Genomic DNA, 11,631 nt, shown 5'->3' on the forward strand with positions numbered 1-11,631 from the left:
TCAAATGGGTTTTGATTTTCAAATGTCCCCTTTAGATTTCTCAAATGGTTTTTTGATTTCCAAAATTTCTCAGTTTGATTTCTCAAATGGTTTTTTGATTTCCAAAATTTCTCCGTTTGATTTCTCAAATGATTTTTTGATTTTCAAAATTTCTCCGTTTCATTTCTCGAATGGTTTTTTGATTTCCAAATTTTCTACTTTTGATTTCTCGAATGGTTTTTTGATTTCCAAAATTTCGCCTTTTGATTTCTCAGATGGTTTTTTTGATTTCCAAAATTTCTCCTATTGATTTCTCAAATGGTTTTTAGATTTCCAAAATGTGGTAATCAAATCATGTGACATGTTTTATTTTGCCGGTCGGCCATAAGTCATCATGTCGGCTACACGGGATCGGGAAGGTGTTTGGAGGGGATTTTGTTTAAATCATCCTCCACACACGCTTACAATGTTTTTGTTTTGCAAGATGGGACGTCCAAATGCTGAGCATGCGGGTGTGTTCCCCGTTTGCATGTAGGTATCTTAATTAATTACACCATCTCTGATTCAGTCTTGTTCCTAGCAAAACCGTTTCTCTGTGATTGCTACCGCACCGAAATTCTCGTTGAAACAATGGTCGCAAGAACAAACTTGAGGTCCTACTCAAGCGTGAATTAGTGCCCAGCTTTTTATACTGGTCATTTGGTAAAAGATCATGACAGACCTGCTCTGACTTCCTCACGTGTCTTTGCGGTTGTGACGCTGTAATATGTGTCTTCAGAGTTCAGCTCTAACGAGCATGTCTTTTAGTGATTTCCCTCTTCTGTATGATATGATAGGAGGCATTTTGAAAATGTTATTCAGCATTGGCTGATTTTGTATTAAACTCCATTCTTGCATCAAGAGTTGTTTTACTTAAGACAGTGTGCCATCTATTAGGTTTTTAGGAGAGCCGCGAGCTTCAAGTCGCGTTTTAAAATTCGAGATGACCTCCTGGAATTTTGTTTCCGAGGAATTTGTACGTAAGAGTCTGCTAGCTTCAGCCTTCATGAAACCTCGTTTTACACCTGGAGGGTGACAAGAGGTATAGTGAGTGTATTGGAAGGTCTTGGTCTGTTTATAGTAGGTTTTGATGTCAAGGATCGATTCTGTTTCGAATCTAACTCCTTTGTAAACCACTGTGTCAAGAAAAGCGATTTCAGTGTCTGAGATCTCAGCTGTGAATTTTATCGTTGGATGATATGTGTTTGCTCGTGTTATAAATATATCTAGGTCCTCTCTTTTTGTGTCCCAAAGCGAGAAAACATCATCGATATAACGTTTCCATGCTATAGGCTTTATCCTAGTTTGGGTCAGTAGGTTGGTTTCGATTTCGGCCAGGAATATGTTGGCAAAAGCGACCGCCATTTTTGTTCCCATAGCCGTCCCATGAGTAATTTTTACTTAAACTCAAAGGAATTTTCTTTAAGTATGAGGCCTAGCATTTCTTTAAGATAGTGAGATGGTATAGGAGAATAAATGTCGTGAAAATTCTCATATGCACTCCATACTGTTTGAATTCCCTCCTCTTGTGGGATGTTCGCGTACAAGCTTGTGACATCCATAGATACTAAAATAGCATCCCGTGGAATTATTGTCTCCTCAACGAAATTTATGAAATCAGTTGTGTCTTTGATATACGATTTTTGTCGCATGGCAATAGGCTGTAATATGTGATCCACAAATGATGATATTCTTTCGCTTAGCCCATCGCAACCTGAGAAAATCGGTCTTCCGACCGGTTTTGGTTTGTGGATTTTAGATAAGGTGTAGAAGATAGGTGTCCTTGGTGGATTGGGAGTTTGTGAAAGCCATTCTTTTGTCATGTCATCGATATATTTGTCATTTTGGAGCTGAGAAATGAGCTCTTTTGCTTTTTGCAGTGTTTCCGTGACCATTTTCAAGAGGCAGATAGTGGTCCCTGTTTTTAAGTTGGATCAGGCCTTCTTGAAGTTTGTCGGTTATATTGAAGATCACTGTTGAGCTCCCTTTATCGGCTTTTTTTTAGGATTTTAGCCGTGTTTTGTTTCAACTCTTTCACTGCTATGTGTTCCTTGCGTGACAAATTGTATTTTGGCTTTTGCAGTGTTATTTCAGCAAGTCTAACTTTGACGTTTTCCAAGTAGCCTTCAAGGGCAACACAGGGTTGTACTGGTGGAACCCAGTTCGATTTTACATGGAATGGATGTTTTCCCTTGTCGTTTCTATGAAACATCTATTGGAGACGCATTCGTCTCGCAAATGTTCGAAATCAGCCAACAAGTGCCGTTTGATTTCGTTTTCGTTAGTGATGGGTGTTGGGATAAGTCGAAGCCCTTTTGACAGTATGCTTAACTGGCTGTCAGTTAATTTGTGACCTGAGAGATTTTTAAGAAATTTTTCGTTTGTCTCCCTTTCCTTGTTATATCTTTTATGTTTGGCGGTTTTTCTTCGCCTTGTGCGTTTGACAGTCTTGCGACTGGTCTCGTACTTGTGGTTTTTGTGGTTGCTTGTTCAGAGACCACACTGCTTTCAACATTTTTATTGTTGTTTAGCAAATGTGTACATAACATCTCTTTTATATCGAAAAGTTGCTTTTCTATGTTGTTTATCCTCATTACATCATTATTTACATTGCTTGCTATGTTCGCCGAGGGCGATTGTGACTCAGTTCTAGAGGAAATAAACCTCTTGTCTCAGTGTTTGGCATATTTCGCCCTTTCTAATTTTTTCACGTGACTCTCGAGTCTGCGTTGATGGAAGCGCAACAGAGCTTTCGGCATATTGTTTTAAGGCGCCTATTTCTTTTTGAAACATGTCATCGGGCGTTGTATTTGCTTTATACTGGAGTGACTTAGGACAAGTCTTTTGCTCTAAATGTTTCTTTAATTTGAGGATTGATTCCTCAGTTTTTCTTTTCTTGAATTCAATAGCGCTGCTTATTTCCTCTCCTTTCCTTTTTGAGGTTTGCCGTAAGTTGGTAACTTTTGGCGGGCTTTTCCTTGAAGGATTTCTCCTTTCGTTTCCTTGTGTTGCTGTTGCAGCAAGTTCAGTCTTATATCGTGGCTCTAGCTGTGATGTTGGAGGGCTAGTAATTAAATAATAGAGTAATTAAATAAATAAATGAAAAGAATAAATTCAGTTTCCACAACTGATTATGAATATGATGATGATTTTGTTAAAGAATTAGTATCAGCTTTGTCAAATAATCCTGATATAAAAAATATTTCTGTTAAATGCAATGCATAAAAACAACATGGTAATACTAAATACTTTACTTCAGAAGAAAAAAAAACAAGCAATAAAACAATCAAAAACAAAATATATGTTAAACAAAGAATGGTTTTGTAATACATGTAATAACAATTAAAATTATAAATTGTCAGGTAAATGGATGTATTTGAAAAGCAAAAAACCTGCTAAAAATTTGGAAAAACATATAGAATAATGTTTTTTTGTACATAAAAGTTTAAATAAAAGTTTAAATTTTTTTAAATGTATTTTAATTCTTTAGTTTTCATAAAATGGTTTAAAGATTATTTTCTTATAGTATATTCTAATAAAACGAATGCTAAATTTCACTCAAAAAATTTATTGAATCAAATAATGAACACAAAAAATTGGAAAGCTTCATGTATTCACTTTTTGAATCATATTTTAAAACTAAATGAAAATCAGGCAAATACTGTTCTCTATAATATAAAAAATAAATATATAAAATTTGTTTTTCATAATGATGATAATGAAATAATTAAAATAGATGAAAATCTTAAAGTATTAAAACATATGTTAATAAATCAAGACGGTTTATTTTTCTTTAGCAATGATAGAAATAGAAATTGATTCTAAAAACAAAACCAAATCTGAACAAATAAAAAAAGAAAAAGAACCAAAACAAAAGTTAAAAGTAAAAAATAATACAATGAACGACAAAAATCAAACTCAAAATAAAATGAATGAAAGCAAATTAAGATAATATGAAGAACTCTTAGAACTCGTTTTAATAGGACAAATTGTTCTGAATAATGATGGAGCTAATGATTTTATGCATAATTTAGATGGTTATACTATTAAATTGCTGAATGATTATAATGATGTTCTTAAAATTGACATTAATAAAAAAATTATAAACAATTTGTTAAAATTTTCAAAAATGGTATGGATGAAAATGTTCATGCCACAGTTAAAATTACAAAACTAAAAAAAAAGCAAAGAAGATAAAAAATCGGTTGTGGAAAAACATTTTGATAATAAAATACAATTTTATAAATAAATTTAATCAAATCAATAGATATAAAGTGCTTATTAATATCAACAAAATTCAAAAACAAAAAATGTTCTGTGAATTGGATAAAATTAAAAAGCAACATAATGTATTTAATGGGAAAAGACTTCATAAAAAAAAACTTAACAATTACAAAATCTTAGCAAACAAGAGTTGATAAACATAATTTTTTAACTGAAAAAACCAACACCTGCTCTAGAACGAAAAATATTATTCAACCACCATTAGAATTTCAAGATAAACCAATGAAAAAAATGCTCCACGAAAAAAATGTAAAAAAACGATTGAAAATTATGAAGAAAATATTACTTTACCACCAGTGCAATTTCAAGATAAACCAATTCCCACTCCAAAAACTAAAACTAATGTTAAAAAAATGGTACTAAAAAGAAATTATTAAAAAATCAATTTTAAAAAAAGCCACAAACACCCACATATGGTTTTAAAAAACCAAAAAAAGTTAAAAATTTTGAACCAAAACTAGAAACTATTTTTGAAAATAAACTATTAAATTTAGATCAAATTATTACAAAACAAGCTTTAAAAGGCTATACAAAATCGTTTGAAATAAGCATTATAAATAACAAAGACCCTTTAATTCAATTACAAAAAACAAGAAAACCTATTGGAATTAATATTGAAAAAAATTTAAATGAAATGAAAGGAATACAATTCATTGAAACACTTAATATGACATTTGAAAAGCAGGAAGGTAATGAAGAAATAATTAAATCAACTTATTTTAACAGCAAAGCACAAACAATAATTAATAACACACAAATTGAATTAGCTTTAAAATTATCAAAACAGCAAATATTACTTAACATTTCTCAATAGATATCAGAAGGCAGTGGTTGGGTTATTCAATCAATTGATAATCATTACCTTAACGTTGTTAAATATAAACCTTTAAAAGGCAATTCATATATTAAACTACTGCTAGAACTTCCAAACAGTGCAAAAGGATTGATAAACATGAAAAACAACGATAATGAATGCTTCAGATGGTGTCACATAAGACATTTAAATCCACAAAACAAAGATCCTCAAAGAATAAAAAAATCAGACAAAGAATATTTTGAAAAACTAGATTACAAAAATATTAAATTCCCTGTGACAATCAAACAAATAAACAAAATTGAAAAACGAAACAAAATCAACATCAATGTATTTGCTTATAAAAAAACCAACCATACCCTATTTACATATAAAAAGAAAAGTATGGAGATTTTATTAATAACTGAAAAAACCAAAACACATTATGTACTGATTAAAGACTTCAATAAATTTATGTATAATCAAACCAAACACAAAGAAAGAAAACACTTTTGTATGTATTGTCTTAAATGCTTCAGCTCTAAACGTGTTTTGAACAATCACAAAGACAACTGCATCCAAGCAAATGGTAAACAAGCTATATTAAAATGCCTGAAAAAGGTTCAAAAGTAAAATTCACTAATTTTCATTAACAACATCCCGTTCCATTTGTTATATGTGCTGATTTTGAAGCAATAACAGAAAAAGTTCAGAGTTGCAAGCCAAATGATAAAAAATCATATACAGAATCTTATCAAAAACACAAAGACTGTTCATATGGCTATAAAGTTGTTTGCTGCTATGATAATAAGTTTACAAAACCAATACAAATATACAGAGGACCTAATGCTGTATACAAATTTATGGAAAAAAATGCTTGAAGAGGTTAAATATTGTAAGAATGTTATCAAGTACAAATTCAAAAAGCCATTAAAAATGACAAAAGAAGACGAGGAAAACTTTAAAAAAGCTGATTCATGCCACATTTGCAACAAAAAATATATTGATAAAGACATTGTAGTTAAAGACCACTGTCGTACACTGGCAAATACAGAGGACAGCTCATCAAGATTGTAATCTTAATTTTAGACTCACTGATAAAATACCAGTTATTTTTCACAATCTGAGAGGTTATGATAGTCACTTTATAATGCAACAGATAGGTAAAATTGCTAAAAATCACACTTATGAGTTCAAGTCTTGATAAACTAGGTAGCAATCTACCTGATGAAGCATTAAAATACACAAAAGAAGCATTCAAAAACAAACAGTTCCAGCTTATGAAACAAAAAGGAGACTATCCTTATGATTATTCGGATATCTTTTCAAAGTTTGATAAAACTGAATTACCAAACAAAGAAGAATTTTACAGCATATTAAATGATGAGCATATATGATAAGAGGATTATCAGCATGCCAAAAATGTATGGAATACTTTCAACGTAAAATCAATGGGCGAATATCACGACTTGTATCTCAAATCCGAAATCCTTTGGTTGGCTGATGTTTTTGAAAACCTTAGGAAAACATGCTTAGAATTTGACGGTCTTGATTGCTTTAATTATTTTTCATCTCCTGGTTTATCTTGGGATGCTATGTTAAAAATGACTGATATTAAATTAGAGCTTATGAACGACATTGATATGTTCCAATTTATTGAAAAAGGCATGAGAAGTGGCATTTCATATATTGGAGACAGATATGGAAAAGCAAACAACAAATACATGAAAACATAAGAGAAAAACACGCCTTCAAAGTATATCATGTATCTGGATGCTAATAATTTATATGGTTAGGCTATGAGTCAATATCTTCCTACAGGCATTTTCAAATGGTTGACGGAAAAAAAAATTGATAAGCTAGACCTAGCTAAATATAAAGAAGACAGTAATAAAGGACTGATTTTAAAAGTTGATCTAGGGTATCCAAAAGAATTACATGATTTCCATAATGATTATCCTCTTGCTCCTGAAAAATTAAAGTTAACAAAGATATGTTATCAGAATATTGCCACAAAATAGCTGATAAATTCAAAGTATCAACTGGTCTTGTTCATAAACTAATTCCAACCCTAAAAAACAAAGAAAAGCATGGTCTACACTATCGAAACCTCAAGTTATACACTGATCTTGGATTAAAAGTAATTAAAGTTCATAGAGTACTAGAGTTTGATCAATCTCCATGGCTATAAAGGTATATCGATTTTAACACTAATGCTAAAAATGCTTTTCAAAAAGACTTCTTCAAACGTATGAATAACTCAGTTTTCGGAAAAACAATGGAAAATTTACGAAAAAGAGTTGATGTAAGGCTCGTTACGGATGAGAAAAAATGTTAAAATTAACATCAAAACCTACTTATGTTAGTAGCAAGATCTTTAAGAAAATCTAGTAGCTGTGGAGTAGATTAAAGAAACACTAACCCTAAATAGGCCAGCATATGTGAGTATGTGTATTTTAGATATAAAAAAAACGCTAAAGTACGATTTTCACCGTCATAATAACAAACTAAAGTACAATAATAAAGCAAAATTATTATTGACAGACACAGACTCACTGGCTTATGAAATGCAAACCAATGATGTATATCAAGACTTTTGGAATGGTAAAAATAAATTTGACAACAGTAATTATTCAAAAGATAGTAAATTCTATATTGATCCCCGGGTTCCCATGTGTGTGTCACGCTCAGATGTCTTTCTAGGAAACCTCTAATTTAAAGGCCCACCTTCAACCGACAGGCTATTCGACCGTTTGTTTTTGTTATGGAAATTCGCATTTCTTATCGTAGCGATGTAATTGGATGAATCTCGGATTCGGGTGAAATTTTCATATATGAAAATTGTTCCGTGGCACGCAATGCCTGTCGGTTGAAGGTGGGCCTTTAAGGTTATGTCCTGGGGATATGGACGCGTTTTTGGAAGCCTCAAGAAAATAGCACTCGCTTCGAAACCTATGATTTTGATTGTGTTTCTTGTGTTCGTACACGATGCAGTGTGTACTCATTTTCGAGGCGGTACATTTACATACAAGCCAGTCTACCCAAGCGACCCTGCAAACACGACGGTACGTTTATTTAGAAAATACCAGCTTTTCTAACTTAGCCATTTCTGAATCAAGCAACATTCTGTTCAGAGGTTTTTGCGTGCATGATGGTTGTTTATTTAATTGTCTTTACTTTGGTTGAAAACAAAAACAACGTACTTACCAGTTTGGAGAACAATGAAATCCCTCTGTTGGCATTGCGAAGCAACCCTGCAGAACACCTTGGCTTCGTCAAGAGCGATGCTAGTTGACCAGCGCGAAAAAACAAAGTTGGAAAAACATTTTCCTGAAGCATAAGCAAAAATCGTACATTTATCTTAAATGCCACATTTTTAAAAAGTATCTAGGAGGTTTCTAAGCATCTCAAAACATATATCCTAATGGAATCTTCTACCAAAGAGCCCGGACAGCGCCCTCATTAGCAAGTTGATGTTTACTTACTGGCTTTCAATGTTTCCGAATGGTAAAGCTTCAAACAACCCACGAGCCCAATGAATAGAGGTGCGGGGCAAAGATCAGAGACTGGATATGCAGCAATGAAACAAACTTTTTTCGAAATAATAAAGTTTCGCAGTATAATGCGCATCATGGCGCTTGTAAATTTCCAAGAAATCGGCCATCCGAATCTGCTCATATGAAATCGTGCAATAATAAATGATCTCAGCCTTTTGTTTTAACAGCATTACAGACCATTCTCTTGTCAGTTATTCTTTTCTTTTTGTGCGTACCGTTGCCCAAAAACGTCTTGTAACTCGCGAAAAACCCGGAGTTCATAGCTTAAGTATACGATTCACAACTGCAAATAGTTTATGCATCTTAACTCGGTTGATGAAGACAGACAAAAAGACAAGGGTAAAATGGAGTTTATTGCTGATAAGCTTACCGTTTAGAAGTTCAAATTTCCACAGTGTGGGATTCATCAAGTTTCAGCACATATCTTTTAAGATCCGTTTGAAGTCACTAGGACTAGACTGCCAAGCGCTCTTTCCGCCGTTGCAAATATTATTTTATTTGGGGAAAATTGCATAAAAACAGGGCCACCCAACGAGAATATTGTTCAAAACCACTTAAAAATAGCATTGTTAAACGTATTTTAGTATTTAAACGGTAGATATAGGCATATTTTTATCCCCTAAAAATTTTTCATCTTTTCGGATTTCCTAGCTGAGAGTCTAGTTATCCGAAAATTATAGGGATAAAAACTTACCTTTTCGAAAATTTCAGCCAGAAAAAAGGCTCTCGAAAATTCTAGGTGACCCTTTTAGAGTAAAAACCCGTTTAAAATGGGCACTTATACCATTTTTTAGAAGTTCAAGAATCCTAGGACAGGCAGGCAAGCAAGAAATTTTACAATCAATGTTCCGAAAATTCTAGATCTCAAATCGTCTTCCGAACAGATATTCTCCGAAAATTGACGTCGGCTGGCCCTGATAAAAAAATCTTTCACGTCCTGTAGAGCACTACAGTTGAAGCCCCGCGAATTTCCCTCCTCTACTTGGTCTTGCATTAGGTTAGCCAGTGGGCAATACCCTTTGAGTTTTACTGCAATACAGAACAATTGAAAGATAAACCTCTTTTCCACAACCAGTCGGCATCACTGCGAATTTGTCCCTCTCTTCAAGTATTTTCAAGTAGGCAATTTACTGATTTTTTTTCCTGTTCTTTCTTTAGCTGCATTGACAGGCTAGATTTTACAAGAGAGCTCGCAAAAAGCTTCCATAACAGTTGCCTCAAACGCCGCCCAAGTTTAATTCAATATTTCCTTGTTATCGTAGGATCATAGGAGGCTTCGGCGGCTTGTCATCCCATGTCACTTTTGACCAATCAGAATACTGTGTTCGTGGACGAACGCAGAGTATTCAAAAAGGGTGGTTTGCCCGTAGGCTCTCCTTTTTCCGCCCCAATCATCTGGCGGATGACATTAACAAAAGTGCCTGCTCCCAGGCTAGCGTTCACCCTATAGAAGGTTGAACGAATGTAGTTTTCCTTTTGTGAAAAATAGCAAACAACTTGAAAATAACTTCACTGTCGAATTACCAAAATAACCAAAATACAGGGACCTATGATCCATACGTGCTTGCGATTAAGTAAGCGGGACCAATTATAAAGGGATCTAAATACGGCATCGGTATTTCGTAGATTTTCGACACGGTATTCGGTATTTGCCAGTTTTTGTTGTGGTATTGAGGTATTGGGTACCTCCCAATGTCCAACTACCATTAGCTACCATTCGTAGATAATTCAAACTTTTTCTGGGAGAAGAGATCGTTGGGATTTAATTTGGTTGCAAAGTCTTAAGCTCTACATTTTGTTCTATCGCTTTGTAATTATGTGCATAATTATGCTTTTTACATTGGATGTTTTCCCGGTATGCTTTGCCCTGCGGCTTCCTCAACCCAGCCCTCCCGACAAAGATAGTGACCGTTTTCCCGAATGCCGTACCGTATTTTGGTGAAATCCCCGATCCCGAAAATACCCTTCGAAACCCTCTTTATTCACTTATTTGCTCTCACCGTATCGAGGGTCAAGTGAACGGTTGACCAGATGTGTCAAAATTTGACAACAGCAATTATTCAAAAGATAGTAAATTCTATATTGATCCCTAGTCCTGTTCCGGGACTCCCTCTTACCCCGCCCTGAAAATGGGCCTGGAACCCAGGCGGGAAAAGAGAGAGTCCTGTATTACTTGCAAGCGCATGCTCGGAACGAGCCAATCAGATTGCAAAAAATAGAACAAAGGAGACTTTTGTCTGATTGGCTGTTGAAAATTGTAGCATCCAGTTTCCAAACCGCGCGCTTCGATGTAAACAAAGATGGCGTTCGAAGCGATGATTTCAACTTTGTGCTTCTTCCATCGTTCGTTTTATACGTTGAAGGCGGTCTCTAAAACCTCAAATGGCGGAATTTTTTCCTTATTCACGCTTTTGTAAGCAATCCTTTTAGTTTGCTGGGGGAAGCAACGCTCTTTTAGAGTAAGCTCAATATTACAAGTTCACAGCATTTATTTCTCCATGTAAGTGGACGTATGACAGCAAATGCGCCAAGTGTGAAAACCCGATCAAAGTCCTTCGTTGGGAAGAGTGTGCTATGTGCAGAAAATGTTACAACGAGGTTAAGCGAAATCCTCGATCTCGAGGGCTTCGATTCAATCTAAGTAGAATTCGAATGCTCCTACAGCGAATCAATGGAAGAAGCTCGAGGTATGTGTTGAGTCATCGTTTAGCATTATCAGATGTTTTGAATTCTCTTAAAGAACATCTGTTTTCAATATTATCGCGACAGATACGTCGGGCGGAATTCCGTCTACTGTGAGACGAAAGGTGAATTCTTGCTTAGTTCACTGCGTTTATTTGACTTGCATATGCGAACACTCTCAAGGCATGTACATACTAACTTAAACATTTAACGTTCTTTTATTCAATGAAACCGAAATAATATTCATAATTACATAGTAATCATAAGGGTATACTTGATTTTTAAAAAATTGCTAAA

The 11,631-nt window shown here is 34.2% G+C and overlaps 1 protein-coding gene across 2 annotated transcripts in view; it reads right to left on the bottom strand.

Moving 5' to 3' along the window:
* Positions 1-2,556: 2,556 nt before the first annotated feature.
* LOC138026691 (uncharacterized) overlaps positions 2,557-11,631 on the bottom strand; it is a 14,371-nt gene continuing 5,296 nt past the window's right edge. Inside the window, exons 3-5 of one of the 2 annotated variants that reach the window (XM_068874136.1) lie at positions 8,303-8,425; positions 7,034-7,063; positions 2,557-3,082 (exon numbers count right to left, since the gene is read on the bottom strand). In XM_068874136.1, coding sequence (XP_068730237.1) covers positions 3,050-3,082; positions 7,034-7,063; positions 8,303-8,425 — 186 coding nt within the window. In that variant the 3' untranslated portion in view covers positions 2,557-3,049. Of the gene's footprint in view, positions 3,083-4,919; positions 7,064-8,302; positions 8,426-11,631 lie in introns of those variants that run through there. The other variant, XM_068874135.1, reaches the window with a different exon arrangement.

Source organism: Montipora capricornis, chromosome 12 (assembly GCF_036669925.1).
Source record: "Montipora capricornis isolate CH-2021 chromosome 12, ASM3666992v2, whole genome shotgun sequence".
NCBI classification, from domain to species: domain Eukaryota; kingdom Metazoa; phylum Cnidaria; class Anthozoa; order Scleractinia; family Acroporidae; genus Montipora; species Montipora capricornis.